At 34.5% G+C, this 19,221-nt stretch overlaps 1 protein-coding gene across 7 annotated transcripts in view; it reads left to right on the forward strand.

The window, feature by feature from the left end:
* The window catches only part of CNTN5 (contactin 5), a 1,075,732-nt gene that overhangs the window by 821,021 nt on the left and 235,490 nt on the right, over nucleotides 1-19,221 (forward strand). For all 7 annotated transcript variants that reach the window (XM_081799059.1, XM_081799056.1, XM_081799055.1 and 4 more), the window contains one exon: nucleotides 15,400-15,581. In XM_081799059.1, coding sequence (XP_081655185.1) covers nucleotides 15,400-15,581 — 182 coding nt within the window. The remainder of the gene's footprint in view (nucleotides 1-15,399; nucleotides 15,582-19,221) is intronic.

A 19,221-nucleotide genomic window follows, 5' to 3' on the forward strand; every position in this document is an offset into this window, starting at 1 on the left:
GAAAACCAAAGCTGGGAGCATCACACCACCTGACTTAAAGCTCTATTACAAAGCTGTGATCATCAAGATGGCATGGTACTGGCACAGAAACAGAAATGCAGATCAATGGAACAAAATAGAGAGCCCAGAAATAGACCCTCAATTCTATCGTTAACTAATCTTTGACAAAGCAGGAAAGAATATCCAATAGGGAAAAGACAGTCTCATCAATAAATGGTGCTGGGGAAAAAGGACAGTCACCTGTAGAAGAATGAAACTGGACCATTCTCTTACACCATACACAAAAATAAACTCAAATGAAAGACTTAAATGTGAAACAGGAATCCATCAAAATCCTAGAGAACATAGGCAGCAATCTCTTCGACCTTGGCCACAGCAACTTCTTGCTAGACACATCTCCAAAGGCAAGGGAAACAAATGCAAAAATGAACTATTGGGACATCATCAAGATAAAAAGCTTCTTCAGAGCAAAGGAAACAGTTAACAAAACTAAAAGGCAACCTATGGAATGGGAGAAGATATTTGCAAATGACATATCAAATAAAGAGCTGGCATCCAAGATCTATGAAGAATTTATGAAATTTAACACCCAAAAAACAAATAATCCAGTCAAGAAATGGGCAGAAGACATAAACAGACATTTCTCCAAAGACGACATACAAATGGCCAACAGACACATGAAAAAATGTTCCACGTCACTTGACATCAGGAAAATACAAATCAAAACCACAATGAGATACCACCTCACACCAGTCAGAATGGCTAAAATTAACAAGACAAGAAACAATAAATGTTGGTGAGTATGTGGAGAAAGGGGAACCTTCCTACGCTTTTGGTGGGAATGCAAACTGGTATAGCCACTCCAGAAATCAGTATGCAGGTTCCTCAAGACGTTAAAAATAGAGCTACCCTATGACCCAGCAATTGCACTACTGGGTATATACCCTAAAGATACAGATGTAGTCAAATGAAGGGGCACCTGCACCCTAATGTTCATAGCAGCAATATCAACAATAGCCACCCTGTGGAAGGAGCTGAAATATCCTTCAACAGATGAATGGGTAAAGAAGATGTGGTTTATACATACAATGAGATATTACTCAGCCATCAGAAAGGATAAATATCAACAATTCACCTCAACATGGATGGAACTGGAGGGTATTATTTTAAGTGAAATAAGTCAGTCAGAGAAAGACAATTATACTGTTTCACTCATATGTGGAATAGAAGAAATAGTGCAGAGGATCATAGGGGAAGGGAGAGAAAACTGAATGGGAAGAAATCAGACAGAGAGACACACCATGAGAGACTTGACTTTGGGAAACAAACTGAGGGTTGAGTAAGGGGAGGTGAGTGTGGGGATGGGGTAGCTGGGTGATGGGCATTAAGGATGGCACATTATGTGATGAACCCTGGGTGTTATACGCAGCTGATGAATCATTGAACGCTACATCTGAAACTAATAATGTACTATATGTTGACTAATTGAATTTAAATAAATAAATAAATAAGTAGGGGCTCCTGGGTGGCTCAGTCAGTTAAGCATCTACCTTTGGCTCGGGTCATGTTCCCAGGTTCCTGGGATCGAGCCCCAGGTCAGGCACCCTGCTCAGCAGGGAGTCTGCTTCTCTCTCTGCCCCTCCCCCTGCTTGTGCTCTCTCTCTCTCTCTCTAGCTTGCTCTCTCTCAAATAAAAAAAATCTTTTAAATAAATAAATAGATAAAAATAATGAATTCCATTTTTGTGTATCTAAAAAAAATAAAAATAAATAAAAATGGGCAAGGATTTGAATAGACATTTCTCCAAAGAAGACATGCAAATGACCAACATGAGAAGATCAACATGAATAGATCCTTAATGTCATTTATCTTTGGTAAAACACAACTTAATAACACAATGAGATATCAGCTACCTTGTTAGAATGGTTATTATAAAAAAAAAAAAGATAACCTGTGTTGGTGAAAATGTGGAGAAATTGAAACCCTTATACTTTGTGGGTGGGAGTGTAAAACAGTTCATCTACTGTTAAATGCACATTAATAAATGAATGGATAAGGAAAAGGAGGTATATGCATACAATAGAATATTACTTGGCCTTAAAAAAAGGTATCTTGCCATATGGATTAAATTTGAGAATACTATGCTAAGTGAAAAAGCATCAGAAAAGACAAATACTGCATGATACTACTTACATGAGGCATAGAAAATAAACACAAAGAAGCAGAGAATAGAATGGCGGTTGTCAGGAGCCGGGGAGAAAGGAAAATGGCAAGTTATTATAGAATGTGTATAAAGTTTCAGTTATGTAAGATGGTTAAGTTTTAGAGATTTGCTGTATGTCATTGTGCTGATAGTTAACAGTATTGTTTTGGACACTTAAAAATGTGTTAAGAGAGTAGATCTCCTGTTAAAGATTCTTACCACAATATGAAGGAGGGAAGGGAGGGAGGGAGGAATGAATAAATAACTTCAATGAGGTAGTATACACAAAGTGTTTAGAACAGTATCTGGCATATGGTAAGAGCCCAGTTCATATGCTCTCCTGTTTTCACACAGTCAAGCTAGAAGCCCAGAAACTGATGTGGCCACCTTTTTTTTTCTCATTTATACTCCACCTAGGATCAAGTTCTGTTAGTTTTCTCTACCTCTTAAATATCTTTTTTTAAAAAAGGTTTATTTATGTGAGAGAAAAAGAGTACAAAAGTATGGGGTGGGGCAGAGGGAGAGGGAGAGAGAGAGAGAAGGAGAGAAGCAGACTCCCTGCTGAGGGCAGAGCCTTTCATGGGGCTTGATCCCAGGACCTTGAGATCAGGACCTGAGCCAAAACCAAGAATCAGATGCCTAACTGACTGAGCCACCCAGATGCCCTTACCTCTTAAATATCTTAAATATTTACTTCTTATTTCCACCCCATTACCTTTGTCTAAACCAGAGTCATCTTTCATATAGATTTATCTGCCTCCTAATGTTTCTCCCTACTAATAGTGCTAATTTTCAGTGCATTCTTATTGCTGTATACAGAATATCTTAAACCAGGGACTGGCAAACTATGGACCACAGACTCATCACCTTTATTTATAAACAAAATTTTATTAGAGCACAGTCATACCCATTCACTTATGTATTACCTATGTCTTCTTTCACACTACAATGGCAGAGTTGAATTGCTATTTACATCTGGCCTGCAAGCCTAAAACGCTTAGTCTCTCTCTTTAAAAAAAAGTTTATGGAACCCTATCCTAAACTCAAATATGAACATTACACCACTGCTTAAAACATTTCAATGATTTTCAGTACCACTAGGAAAAGTCCAAAACCTTTAAAACTATTTTTAAAGCACTTCATACTCTCCCATGCCAGCCACTTCAGTCTTCTCACTAGCCACTGCCAAACAAACACCAGTTCTTTAAATACTTTTCTTATTCCCAATGCTATTAACTCTTCCTTGAAGATTTTTCTCTCTGCCTGGATAACTCCTCCTCATTCTTCAAGTATGAATTTAGTTTACTTGCTTAAAGAAGTGTTTTCCACCTTCCACCAGACTCAATTGGGTGTTCCTAACTCTGTACTTCCTCTAAATTATGTCTTTAAGTCATTACCTAACTATTTGCATGAAAGTCCCATATCTATCATGTTCACCATTATAACCTTAAAAAATATTGCAGAGCTTAGCACATAGTAGGTATATCATGTATAATTGTTTAATGAATGAATTAATAAACATAACATAATCCCAAAAACTTCTTTCAGCCATCTGCAAACCTAATCAAGGAACCTAATGTTTCTTGCAAAGATAACCTAGCATGTGATTCTTCTGAGTCCTCCTTGGATGGCTGGATTCAAGAGTCTCTGATTTGAAGGATAAGAAGCACCTGGATGGAACTGCATGTGGAAAGGAAGGCGTCCAATTGCCTATATTTGGGACATAACCTGACCTCAGAATTGACTGTTTTCACTGTAACATTATTATTTTTATGAAGGAAAATAAGTAAATTTTATAAAACAATGGTAAAAACATAAAGGTCATACCAGCCCGTGATCTCAAAAAGACTACCAAGATTTTTTACCTAAATTTGATCCTTTGCCTAAGATAATTAAAAATGATGGGACGACATACTCTGAGCTGTGACTCTTAGGTCTTAAGCAGAAATAATACCATGGGAAGGCTATGAGTCAAGAACCCTGACGTTGGTCAAGAATCCTGACTTTGGGGGCACCTGGGTGGCTCAGTTGGTTAAGCGACTGCCTTTGGCTCAGGTCATGATCCTGGAGTCCCAGGATCGAGTCCCGCATCGGGCTCCCTGCTCAGCAGGGAGTCTGCTTCTCCCTCTGACCCTCACCCCTCTCATGCTCTCTCTCTCTCATTCTCTCTCTCAAATAAATAAATAAAATCTTTAAAAAAAAAAAAAAAAGAATACTGACTTTGGTCAAGAATCAGAATGCAGAGGGATCTAGAGCTTATATGTGGAGGAATGCAGTTAATTTCTTCTCCAAAAGCATGCAAATTAGTCTGATTATTTGGTGGCTGAGACAAGGGATCTCAAAAAAGATCCAGGCATCATATTCACTGCCCCTGAAAGTTTCCAAACTTTTACAAAGAAAACTTTTGCTTTCAAATATTTTGCATATTATGTAGCTAGCAGTAATCACCCACAATAGTGATTGATTTCTTCTTCTTCTTCTTTTTTTTTTTTTCCTGGATAAGAGATCATAAAAGAAAAAAAATAACTTTGGCTCAATAGCTTTTTTTATGATGGCTTTTTATGTGCTTTCTTAGAGAAAAGTTATAAAACTTAGTTCTTTCAGTTTCTATCAAAGATATACAATGTTTCCTTCTTTTTTTGTGCAAGTCACAAAGGAGCCATAACTGTATATATTTTCACATCAGATGTAAAATTCATGTCTCACTTGTGACTTATGCAAGGAAAATAGGAAGCTCCATTAGACAGACCTACAATTTGTCTATAAATGGTGATTTGCAGATGGGGAGTACTTTCTTTTGAAATCATTAAATCTTTACAGCTAAGTATTCCTTCTGCCTTGACAGATTCTACACATTACCTTATCATATGTATAAAAATGATCTTTTAAAAATACCTTTAATGACTGCAACAATGGCCAAAGTTCATCCAACACTTTCCTTACTTTCTAGAACTACACTTAGAGGCACTTTTTATCCTGTCACTTCAATAGCACATAACAAAAAGCTTGTGTCAGAATTTCAATGCAGCTTCACAACATCTTTTACTGTTATTAACAGATATTTTTGAGCCAAATGAATAATGCCATCCTCAGTATAACATTAGCTAGAAGAAAGTTCCTTTATCTTCTTTAAGTTGCATTGCTTATTCTACATGAAAATCAAATGTAGACTTGAACAGATATAATTTCAACAGACTAAAATAGGGAAAAACCTAACTGTGCTCTGGCTTACCATCAAAGCTGATATTTCTACGAATCCTTTCAGTATAGCTGAAATCAGTCTTCTTCTTAAGCAATAAGTCCACATCCATGTTATTATTGAAGAGAAATTTGTTTTGAATAATAACATGAAACATTAAATTCTTATTGTATGCATAATTTTTAAAATCCCACATGCCTACAAAAAATGAATGAATTATTCTTGATTACAAATAAGTCATTTGAAAGCAACAAAAATATTTGATTTCCCCTAAGTCGTCATGGACAAAGTAAATGACCATGGGGTATCCAAAATGCCTGTAAAAAGTGAGCACTGCCAGTAGGCTCATGATCACTATTTCATTTAATAATAGCATATGCGTATTATTGCATACAGAAATCTTTCCAAATAAGCTTTCAACCACTCCATCAATACTTTCCAAATTTTCACATTCCAAAGCTTCTAACAGCTTAGAGGCAAACATTTTAAGATACTAATCTTGAGGATATGAGAAAGACAAAAATGGAAGTAAATAGCATTAAAACTTTCATAATTTGAAGAAATCTTTATTTTTGATGGGGAAACGTGCACTTTCCATAAACTTGCAAGTGTTTTCCTGCATACATCATGCAATGTAGCATATCAAGTTATGTGAAGTTCCACCAATTTGCCATGCTATCTGACAGTTTTCTGTGTTCATGTACATGGATGAACTTGGATTTTACTGCCGAGAATATACTTTTTCTGCCTAGATTAATTTTCCTCATCCTTCAAGGCTCACCTCCTGTGTCATCTCTTTGGGCTGCATTCCCACACCTCCTAGTCTAATATAAATAGTCTTCTTGACTGTGTTCTCTTAGCACTGTCTCCTGTATTTGAATCATTGAGTTGATTCTTTTGCCTTTTCAATTAAGTTATGGATTTCTAAAGGCATTAGGTCATTCATTTTATTTATCTTTACTTCTAATACAGGTCTGACATATAGTGAAGTTCTCTTGATTTTTTCCTTGTTAGATCTCTTTTTTTCTTATGTCATCAAACACAGTTTTTTCTCCCTAGTACCAGAAGTGTTTTCTCATGCCCTTTGCAATCTCATATCTTGGATGTACTCATCCCCATCCCACAGACTCTTGTTTCTATTCATATTGGGTTTCTTTCTTTGGTAGATTAAATGAGTGGATGCATAAGAATTGAGATTTTATTAAAGTTAAGTAAATAAAGTAGCTTAAAATGGTTCAAGCAGGAGTCAGAAAGTCAATGGAATACCACTCAAAATTAAGACATGAAAAATTTAGGAAAATGTAGAATAACAACTTTGACTTTGTGACTATTTGAGGTAGTGTATTCTTAGGTAAATAATTAAAGGTTAGCAATAATTCTATTTACTAAGCCCCAAACACAAACCAAGGTAGAAGTGATATAAAGATTAGAGAAAGAAGAAAAAGATACCATGTAAAATAAGTGTTTAGTAATTTTGTATTTTACTGAGAAAATATAGAAATCTAGATATAAGAAAGAAATATCAGGGCGCCTGGGTGGCTCAGTCGTTAAGCGTCTGCCTTCAGCTCAGGTCATGGTCCCAGGTCCTGGGATCAAGCCCGGCATCGGGCTCCCTGCTCAGCAGGAAGCCTGCTTCTCCCTCCCCCACTCCCCCTGCTTGTGTTCCCTCTCTCGCTGTGTCTCTCTCTGTCAAGTAAATAAATAAAATCTTTAAAAAAAAAAAGAAAGAAATATCAAAGAATGATTATTCTCATATGAAAAATTTACCTGATAGGTTTAATAGCAGATTAAACACTGTAGAAGGAAAGATGAATGAACTTGAAGGTAGAAGAAAAATAAACTATACAAAATATAGTATATAGAGAACAAAAACCTGAATTGTGCTAAGAGATCTGTGAAACAATAATTAAGTTATCTAACGTACATAAAAATTTAGTCCCAGAAGATAAGGGTAGGCCAAAAAAAAAAAAAAATCAAAGATTGTGACCAAAAAATCACATTATTGAAAAATACAACTTCACAGATCCCCAAAGTGCAATGAAACACAAGTAACATAAACACAAAGAAAAATACATCAAAGCACACCATAATTAATTACTAAAAACAGTGATAAAAAATCTTTAAAAAATAGTTTACTTAGAGTCATTTATCCAGTGAAAATACTCTTCAAACTGAAAGCAAAATAATGACATTATCAAACAAAAACAAGACCTTGAATAATTTGTTGTAGTAGTACTATAAGAATGTTAAGGAAAGTTCTCTAGGCTAATGGAAAGCTAATACTATTTGGAAATTCCAATTCTCACAAAAGAATGAAGAGCAAGAAATGCTTATATATATGCATGTGTGTTTGTGTGTGTAAATATAAAATATATTTACTCTTTTTAGTTTCTCAAATTTCTAATTTCCACTTTTTTTCTCTAAAGTAAAAATAATAACAATGTATTGGAGGGTTTATAAAGTATGTAGAAATAATATGTATGATAAGTATAGCACAAAGGATGGGAAGGGAGACATGTTAGCATAATGTTCTCAGGTAAATATTGCAAACTTTAGAACAACCATGCACACATTTAAAAAAAAACAGATATACTTAATAAACCAATAGAGGACTTTAATGAAATACTAAAAAAAATAATTAATAAAAAAATAAGGCAAGAAAAGAAGGCAAAAAAGAAACAAATGATTTATGGGATAGACAGAAAACTCAATGCTAGACTTAAACCCAATTGCAGATAATTATATGAAATGTAAATTCACTAAAACACACTAAAGTCAGACAGTGTCAGACTGGATGAAAAAGCAAGATCCTATTATATGCTATCTGCAAGAATTCTGCTTTAAATCATACGTGTGTGTGTGTGTGTGTGTGCGTGTGTTATGAAACCCCAAGTTCAGCTACTTGTCACTGGAAAAGACAATACTCAAGGGACAAGTTTTGACTAGAAAGGAATTTGAACTTTATTCAGGAGGCCAGCCACCTGAGGAGAAGGTGGATACTTGTCCAAAAGCCAACTCCAAGGTTTCTGCTTGGTCCAGGGGTTTATAAAGGGGGCTAAGGTTGTCAGTCAGTAAACGGAGTGCCATGGTCTGCAACATTTCTTGATTATGTACAAACTTGATGCTGCCAGATAACAAATATTATCTCAGTGTTTGGGGGTTGTGTGGGGGTGGGGGGTCTGGTTCTTATTTCATGATGTGCAGGACTTCTCTCTTCTTTCTGTAAGGGAGGTAAGGTCTACAGATACACAAAAGGAGGTTATTAAAATCATTTGTGTGACCTGAAAAAAAAAACAGTTTGCTAAAAACTATTGCTAGGCTAACCAGAAAGCTGAGGCACCTTCAGACAGACTTGCTGGTCTCTGTGGCCTGGGAAAGTTTTGGACCTTCATTCCTTAAGGCCAGTACCCTGTCTGCTACTGATCCAGGGACTTAGGTCAGCAAGTAAGGAATGTGTTCTCCTGAAGCAAGATAACCCTTAAGGCTCTTACATGTGGGTATAAATATAGATATATAGATTTTGCTAATCTGTTAGGTATGAAATGGAATTTCATTATGGTCTAAATTTGCATTTTTCTAATCATTAACAAGATTGAATGCATTTTCATGTTTCTTGATCATTTATGTTTCCTCTTTTATCTTTTGCTTATTTTTACAAGTTTTTTTTTCTTATAGATTTGTCAGAGTTCTTTATTTAATCTATTCGTATTTGTGAGTTATTTCTGTGGCAAATGGGTTCTCCCAGGTTGTGTCCTTTAATGAAAATAAATTGTTAATATTAATGCAGTCAAATGCATCAATATTTTTGTAGATAGCAATGTTTTAAATATTGTTAGAAAAATCACTCCTTTCCTACAAGTACATAAAAACATTTTCCTATATATCTTTCTACAAAAGCTACCACTGATTGGGAAAAAAAGTGAAACTGAAGGATCATGTAGAGGGTTTGGTACCTGAATGATGTTTGATACATCATTCTTTCCTTATTCTATTGGCCAGAACTCAATCACATGCCCCTGATTAAAGGTTGCTAGAAAATAAGGTCTAATTACATGCCCAGGAAGAAAGGGAAATGTGTGTTTTGAACACTTAGCTAGTCCATTCTTCTGAAGAACATTTGAATTCTTCTCACACATTGAATGCACTCACCCTTTCCCCAAGGGAGATAAACCGAATCCCATCTGGTCTCTGCATCTACTTAAGTCCAAGATTTCCACATCTCCATCAGGTCCAGATATGGATTATCCTGATTCTGTAACATATATACTTAAAAGATAAATTCTGTGTCCTTACATATGGTTGAACAAGAATTGATTATCCACAGAAAATATTCCATTCAGAAAAGAGAAGAATGACAGACCCAAACTAGTCACTGGTTCATCACAAATATAAATTCTCTTACAAAATCATTCATTTTAAAGTCCCTCTCCCTTGGGTGTGGAGTGAATGTGAGGGAGTTCTTAATTAGACACTGACCACTCTTTGGAAGAAATTGTCTTGTTCACCCTCCAGGGTATCTTGGCTCTACTCTGACATTTTCCTTTTTGTTTTATTCCATGGCCATAATTGAAATGTGTATTGAATATTCCCTCCTTGCAGACCCAAATTTTGTAGTTCAAATTCCTGTTGGTCTACATTTGGAAACCTAAAATTTGTTGTAAGGCTCAAATACTCAATGTTTTGTTGTGCTTTAAATTCAGACTCCTGGTTTCTTTGGCAATGCCGTTATCTCAACATTTAATTGGCTTCTGATCTGTTTGCTTCCAATCAATTCCATGTACTAGTAACTTCGTTCAAAGTTATTCCCTAGAAATAATTAAGTCCCCATGTCTTTTTTTCTCAATATACTGGCAGCTACCTTGAAACCATCAGGCTTTGTTGGGAAGACCAAAACCCTTAGCTTTACCATGGGATTGATTTTTAATGGCCCCCTGGTATCTTATATCTTTTTATTCTTATTCCTACTGTCTAGGATCTATAAAAAATGAGATTTTTTAATCTAATTTCTAATCAATTATGTATTGCCACAGCAATGCTGCATAACAAAACACCCCAAAATTTAGCAGCTTAAATCAATAACCATTTATTATTAATAACAAAACAAAATTGGTTGTGTGGTTCTACTGATTTGGCTCAGACTGAGCTGATAACAGCTGAACGAGCTCATAAATACGTCAGCTCTAGGGTCCATTGGAAGTTAGTTAGCCTGGAATGTCCTTTGCCTAGACAATGTGTCCCTGTTCTTTGTGTTCTCTCATTCTCCTGCAGGTTAACTTAAATGGTTCTCATGGCAAAGTCAAGGGCTCAAGAGAAAGAGCAAAAGCACACAAATCCTTGTAAAGCTACATTCTAATAGCCAGTCATAAGGCATTCTAATAACAAGTCGTAAGGCAACCTAACTTCAAAGTATTGGTTAACAGAATCCATCTCATAATGATAAAATCTGCAAAATCACATGGCAAAAGATATGCATATAGAGAGTAATTGAGAAGGAAGGCCATTTTTGCAATTAATCTGCTTTACTGACCATGGTCCCACATTTTGCAGTCTTCCTATTCTCAATTCTGCTGACAGTCCATCCAGTATTTTCCTGACCTCATCTCTTTTATCTAATACTTTGATGAATCCACACACACTTTTAATATTCTATTTTCTAACTCCGTCATTAGCCTATGTAAGCATTTGGATGACCTCTCCAAGTTATCAAAGATAAAAGTTTTACCAGATTGTTTTGCCACTACATAACAGGGTCTTCATTTTCTCATTCCCCAATATCAGATCCTATCTTTTTCATCCTGACTGTTCCAAATATGTTATGTCTTGTTATTACAGTTATCCATTTTTATGCCAATTTCTATGTTAGTAAAGTAATGCTGGTAGGTAAAAGAAGCATTCAAAGATTAGGGTCTTAGCAAGATAAACATTTATGTATCATTCACACAGAATCCAAAGAGAGTTATTGATTGGCGCTGGTGAGGTAGTAGCTTGAAACTTTCCTCTACACAGTTATTTAAAGACCTAGTCTCTGCTATCTTCAACCTTTAAATTCCAAAATTGTCCTGGGCATTGATAGCCACCTAGGCAAAAGAAAAAGGTAGAATAGAGACTTTTGGGGGAACTATTCCACTACATTTCAGGGTCAGAAATCATGGTCAGCATCCTGGTCATGCCTATTTACATAGAAAAAAAGCAAATATGTGCCCAGGAGAAAAAAGAAATGGATTTGGGGAAGGGCTGAGCTTCCCACTCTTTGCTATATTACATTTGTTTGGAAAATTATACTTTTTAAATAATAACACTATTAATTTTACCATGCATTCTTAAAATCTAGAGTTAATATCTTAACTGTCCTCCCCAAAGTAAAAGAACTTTAGGACATATTACCTCTTTACTCCTTTTTAATTTCATGTTCTTTTTGATCAATACAAATTCCACTGAAGATTTATTTTGACAAAAGTTAAATTTCTTTAAAATTTTGTAAAACACTAAAATAATATTTGAATTACACAATTAACAACAAATACATCAAAGCTAATTTTTAAATTTTTATCATAAATAAAATATACCTTTTTATAGACATGTAACTATCACAATAATTCATCCTGTATTTAGCTACAAAGATTGATTCAACAAACTCCAAAAAGCAGAAATGGTACACCTCACTCTCTCTACAAATCAAAACATATGGCATGTGGCTATGTCTGGTATCAGAGGACAAGACAGTCTTATATGTTTTATTATTAACCATAAGTAATAACTATATTGATCATTCAGCTCAAAACATTAGAAGTACAATATAAATGTGCTGATCAAGAAAGAGGAATAAGTAAATAAAGAATGGAAACTCCTGAACTCAAACAAACAAACAAAGAAAAGAAAAGCTGAAAATTCAAAATTCTTATTTTAAAGACCAATAAAATAGATAAAATCTAACAAAGCTAATCATTTAAAAATCATTGTATCTAACATTTATTGGGTACTCACTATTTGCAACATATTTTGCTAAGTGGTTTACAAGAATATAGCTCACTTAATGCTCAGAATAATATTATGAGAATCATTATTTCATAAACATCTATTAAGTACTATGTGCCTAGCAATCTATGAGACACTGTGAACATACTGATAAACAAGAGAAATAATGTTGCTGTCCTCAAGATATTTGCATTCTGAAGGAGCAAATAAATATGTCCATTTTACAGATGGAGAAATTAGATGCATTAACTTAGATAACTTTCCTAAGATCACATAACATCTTTGTGTTCCAATTGTATTTTTAACCTAAATTGCATTCCCCAAATTCCATGCTCTTAACCAACATGCAAAGCTTAAAAAGCTGGGGGGCAGGGGTGCTGCGGGTTGGGGAGAAAACATATACTACTGAAATTATAAAGGGGATACAAACATCCTCATCATATTATTGCAAATTGTTTTTGCCTGCTTGCTCTGTGCCAAGTACTTTAAATAATTAATGTTCACAACTACTCTCTGAAATATGTCCTATTATTTCCACCATATTTTACATTTGAGGGAACTGAAGAAATAAGATGTTAAATAACATATAGTTGCAGAACTTTTTTATCCCCAGGAAGTCTAGCTATGGAACCCACCCTTAACTACTACTACAATGTACAACCACTCATGATTAAGGAATTTTTAATAATTTTAAACAATTATTTATGCAACTTACTGCTAAAACATTGAAATTAGGGATGGAATACTTCGAAACAAACCAACCACTAACTCACTAAGAAGTAAGCACACACACAAGCCAACAAACCTAATAAATTGAAAATAATGTCACCTTTAAATATAGATGCAAAAATCCTAATTTAAAAAAAATCGTAAATCAATTCTCATACATATTAAAAGAACGATATGTTGTGCCAATGTAAGGATTATTCCAGAATGCAAGGTTCAATCCTCTTGGATGTTGGATATATGTACCTACCTAAATAAACAAGAAAAATTGTCAACTCTAATCCAGAAATTTCAATTCTATACCTTATTCCTAAGAAATAAATCAAAATGGTGTTCAAAATGCACAGGTGTTTATCATAGCATTGTTTATAATAGTGAACACTGCTATCCCTTCTATAAGAAAAATTAGTGTAAAAAATCGTAGACTTAGCAATTATAATCTATGGTAGAATGTTATAAGAGCTGTGAGTTATAAAAAATACACAAAGCATTTATATTTAAAAGAAAAAAAAATCCCTGCAGACTACAAAAATAAGGAAAGACTTTGCTGTGGAGGAGGCATTTAAGATAGGTCTCAACGGATTAGTAGGATTTTAACAGATATAATTGGAAACACAGAGAGATATGTTTCTGGGTCAGGAGATATGGAAGGAAGTAGTGAGAAATCTAATGGAAAAAGTAGACTAGGTCTAAACCATAAAGTGCATTAAATATAGATAGTAATAAATAAATCAGTGGGACAGAATTGAGAAGCCTGAAACAAATTCAAGTATGTGAGACCAATTATATGGCAAAGACAAGATACCAGATATTGTAGAGAAAGGAGTTTTACTTTAATGGTACTGAAATAATTAGTTATATTCCCTATCTAACACCAAAAACATGAATATAATCCAGGTGGATTAAAGATCAAACTATTCAAACAAAAACAAAAAGCAAACAAACAAACAAAAAAACCCACAAAATACAGCCAGAAACAATGCAGACAATATGGACATAAACTTAGGTGTACAGATAATTTTTTAAGTAAACAAAAATATAGAGGTTGTGAAGGAAACTATAGATATGTTTGTTTCTCCCCAAAATGTCCATAAAAGTGTATCAGAGATGCCATCATAAACTAACAATACACTGAGGGAGAATTTTTCTGAGAAACAAAGTCTTAGTGGCTCCAATACACAAAGAACTAAAAATACAAATAGGCAAATAGAAAAATGAAAGAAAAAATAGGAAAATAATATAAGCAAACAATTCACAGAAAAGCAGATGCAAATAGCCAATAAAAGTCTTAAAAAAAATTCCATCTTCTTTGAGTTCAGAGAAATATTAAAGTTGCAACAAAATGTCATTTTTTACTTTTTGATACTGACAAAAATTAAACAGACTGATCACATAAAATGGTTGCAAGGATATGGGGAAACAGCTTCATATATTACTGATAGATATGGAAACTGCTACTATATTATTGAAAAACAATCTGGCAGTACTTATTAAAATGAAAAATGTGAGTGCCCTTTTATCCATCAATTCCACTTTTGTGAATGTCTGCTGCAGAAAATAAAAGCAATAGTATATGATATATGTGCAAGGTTGTTTATAGCAATATGGTTTTTTAGTGGCAAAAAAAAAAAACTGGGACTACACTTAATGCCTAACTATAGGGGATGGTTCATTAAATTCTGATACATCTATATAATGGAATAATAGGCAGCTATTAACTAGAATAAGTCAGGAGTTGATCTTGAATTTGATTTTTTAGTTATAAAATATCAAGTACACAACTTATTTTTTTAAACAAAACAAAAATAACTCATCATATGTGTACATATATGCATCATAAAGACAAAGTGGGAGGTTACATGCAAACTGTATATGTTATTGCAAAAAGAAGATATTTGTGGAGGTGGGGGTAAAAGAGTTCTTAGTTCATTTATTTCATGAGTCTTTTGTTTAATGTCTTCGAATAATCATTCATTACTTTTGTAATTTCATCAAATTACTTTGCCATTCAAATAACTTAAAAAGTTTTTTTAAAAGTATAATGTATTAAAATATATAAAATATTGTCACTAAATTGCTTTACTGAAATATGAAAGAAAAGGAAACTATCTTCCTTGAGTGTAACTACTTCCCAAACAAAACACATGGAAAGTGAAGTATATCAACCAGCACGTGGTCCTTAATTGTGATTACACGTTATTGTACTCAGCCTATTAAGTGCTTAAATTGCCAGATAATAGAATCTATGTTCCTAATACTGGAAAGTGTATTAACAGCATTTTTGCTCCTTATTGTAGCCCAGTTCCAACAATCACATGGATGAAGGTTAATGGTTATATTCCTAGTAAGGCACGTCTGCGGAAATCTCAGGCAGTGCTGGAAATACCCAACGTGCAGCTGGATGATGCAGGCCTATATGAGTGCAGAGCTGAAAACTCACGTGGAAAAAATTCCTTTCGTGGACAATTACAAGTGTACAGTAAGTGCTCTCAGCAAAGCATGTTGCTCTAGTCCCAAGATTCAGACTGAAAATGCAAATTAATTTGAACTAAATATTGTTTGTTAGGTAGTACAAAAAAAAACAAGGAATAATTTATACTCATACTTCTTTTGCATGGTAATGCATCCTGTAAAATTACCCTATGCATAGAAGTGCTTTAAATTAAAAATGAATGGGGAATTATCAGGTCCTTTGTACTGAGAGTTGATATACTTAAAAATGAGATGTTTTCCTGACACCAAAGCCATTCTCTGATAAGTTAAAAATCTTGTAACCTTCATTGATTTATTCTTTCCCTTGGCCTGAGTCAGGAGTTGTAAGCTATTGCCCATGAACCAAATCCTGCCCAGCAGTCACTTTTTTGTAAATAAAATTTTATTGGAATGCAGCCACACCCATTTGTTTTCATATTGTCTATGTTAGCTTTTGCACTGCTGTGGCAGAATAAAGTAGTTGAGACAGAATTAAGTAGCTGATTTGCAAAGCTTAGAATATTTGCTATCTGGTCCTTTACAGAAAAAATTTTTTGCTGACCCCTGGCTTAAATTAATACATCTATAAGATAAATAGCCTCTACAGCCTACAAGCATTTATGTTGTCCAAAATGCCAAAGAGCCAACCAGGTTGTGTGTAAGAATTGGGTAAATATACTTCAAAAATATCTACAATCTCATCTTTACTTCTAAGGATCATAAATTGTATCTACTTTTCATATTTGCTTTTATAGTATATATTATGCATAATGGGCAAGTGATAGTATTCTTACTTCCTAAATGAGGACAGTTTTTCAAAAAAAAAAAAAAGGGGGGGATACTATAATCCAGAGCATTGTTATAAGAAAATTCAGAAGCTTTCAATATGAAATTATCCAAATTGCATATTTGTCTGAATCCACCAAGCAACTACAACTGTCACTATATCTCAAGATCAGTTCTCCTAAAAAGCCTAATATCCTTCAAAGGAACTCTTAAAGGAAAGCTTTAAATATTAATATCTGAATTCAACCTGGTTTTTCTTTCCTTATCTCTAATAAATCCTTTAGGATTTCAGCAGTCCAACCTTATTGAATCTACTATGCACATTTCATTTATTCATTTATTCAATTAATGTTTATTAAGTGCCTATTATTGCTCTACATCCTAGCAGTAGAGCTTTCAAAGAACTCGTGGTCCATTATATTAGATGAAAAAAAAAACCACACATTAGAGCAGAGCATGCTGTCTGTTGTGATAAAGCCATGTGCAAAGGATTATGGGAGCAGAGTCCACTGCATTCTCCTGGGATGATCCAGGGAAAGCTTTCAAAAGGATTTCTTTAAGCCTTTTTTTAAAGGCTAAAGAGGGACAAGCATCCTGGAAAAAAGACATAGAGTCATTTAGAAGTTTGTAAGATTGAAATACTACCACTGGTTTGTTTATTTTTAGGCCATGGGTATTATAGTTTGATAAAATTCACAAAGCAAACTGTTCATTATTTCATATTACATAATTAAGTCAACTGTCTAGCCATTGGAAAAAAAACTGTTGCTTCTGTACCCCAGGGAACAATAATTAACATTCAAATCGTATCAGTTTGATTTAATTTGAATCCTATCAGTAACATTCATATCATATCAGTTTATCTTCAAAAGTCTGAAGTGATACTAGTTTGTCTCTACAGATAAAAATCTGATACTGAAAGACAAGTCTTCAACCAGAACCTTTCCACTCAGAACATAAAAAAATGCAAGGAGTGCCTGTTACTCTTAAGGCTATTTGGGAAAAGTTGTGAATCTTTCCGTGTGGTGAAAAAATGGCCCACACCTAAATTATAATTAGATTTACAGTTTGAGACAGAAGTTCCCATATGGCACTACTCTACTTGTACCCCTCCCCCCTCCAGCTACTTAATTCATAGCAGTAATGATTATTTCCAGGAAAGTAGAAAAAAAAATGATTTCACTCAATATTACTGTTTAAGAGAGTATGCTACAAAGAAACAAAGTGTGGGCTCTCCTTGTCACACACAATTTGATGTACACTGTAGGCCAACAAGGTAAGGACAAACCTGCCTAAAGCTTGCATCATTTTGGATAGAAAATAATCAAGATTGTAGACTAGAAAAAGAAACTGGGCCAGCTTGCTACTCTGGTATATATTTCTGACAGTTTGGGAAGGTATCTGGAAGAATTTGGCCTTTCACTGTAGCCTATATTTAGGGTGGTTTTCTACTCCGCTCCTGATTTTGCCTGGATAGTCCCAGTTTATGTCCTTACCACTGGGACAATTACAACAAGCTTTATTTCACTTCAAGAAGTATCTTGATTATTACGTATTCACCCAATTTGTACTTTTAATCCTGTTGCCTTTGACATAAGGGCCTTTCTCCTCACCCATCAAACTCTGTAGAAAGGAGAAAGAATCTTGGCTAACATTTCCACTTGACTGGCAGTTGATACAGAATAGCATGATACATGAATATTCCACCATACCCACAGTTTGTATTTGGAATGTTCTCCTTTCAGGAGAATGGATTTCTGTTGGAAGCTCTATAACCTGAGCTTCACCTATTGGAATAAGTAGAGGTGGACACTTTTTACCCAAAATGGTCAATATTCACAGAGTACTGAAAACATATGGTTTTTCCTGTGGCTCACTTTCTTTTGGAAAGTGTAACCACGGGAATATTTTACATGTTCAGTTAGATGTTAGATTCAATGGATGAACCAAGGTTCCAAGGCAACCTTTCAACCTTTCTAGTCTCATTTTTTTTTTTTTTTTTGGTCAACTCATTACAAAATAAGTGCTAATATAGGTGGTAGGCATAAATTTAAACCACATATTTTATTATTTATAACTCAGAATCTATATTATAAGCATAATGCAACAAATGACACAACATACAGAAGGCCATGGTAGTAAAATAATAAAAATTAAGGTAAACTTCCATGTCTTATTTTTTTATTTTTAAAAATAATTTTATTTATAATTTTTTTCTTTTTTAAATTTTATTATGTTATGTTAGTCACCATACAATACATCATTACTTTTTGATGTGGTGATCCATGATCCATTGTTTTCGTATAACACCCAGTGCTCCATGCAGTACATGCCCTCCTCAATACCCATCACCCGGCTAACCAATCCCCCCTCCCCCCTCCCCTCTAAAACCCTGTTTGTTTCTCAGAGTCCATAGCCTCTCATGGTTCATCTCTCCCTCCAATTCCCGCCCCCACCTTCATTTTTCCCTTCCTTCTCCACTATCCTCCATGCTATTCCTTATGTTCCACAAATAAGTGAAACCATATGATAATTGACTTTCTCTGCTTGACTTATTTCATTTAGCATAATCTCCTCCAGTCCCATCCATGTTGATGTAAAAGTTGGGTATTCATCCTTTCTGATGGCTGAGTAATATTCCATTGTATATATGGACCACATCTTCATTATCCATTCATCTGTTGAAGGGCATCTCAGCTCTTTCCAGAGTTTGGCTATTGCAGACATTGCTGCTATGAACATTAGGGTGCATATGTCCCTTCTTTTCACTACATCTGTGTCTTTGGGGTAAATACCCAGGAGTGCAATTGCTGGGTCATAGGGTAGCTCTATTTTTAACTTTTTGAGGAACCTCCACAATG

The sequence above is a fragment of the Leptonychotes weddellii genome, chromosome 11 (genome assembly GCF_054177405.1).
Source record: "Leptonychotes weddellii isolate Sample4059 chromosome 11, ASM5417740v2, whole genome shotgun sequence".
NCBI classification, from domain to species: Eukaryota; Metazoa; Chordata; class Mammalia; order Carnivora; family Phocidae; genus Leptonychotes; species Leptonychotes weddellii.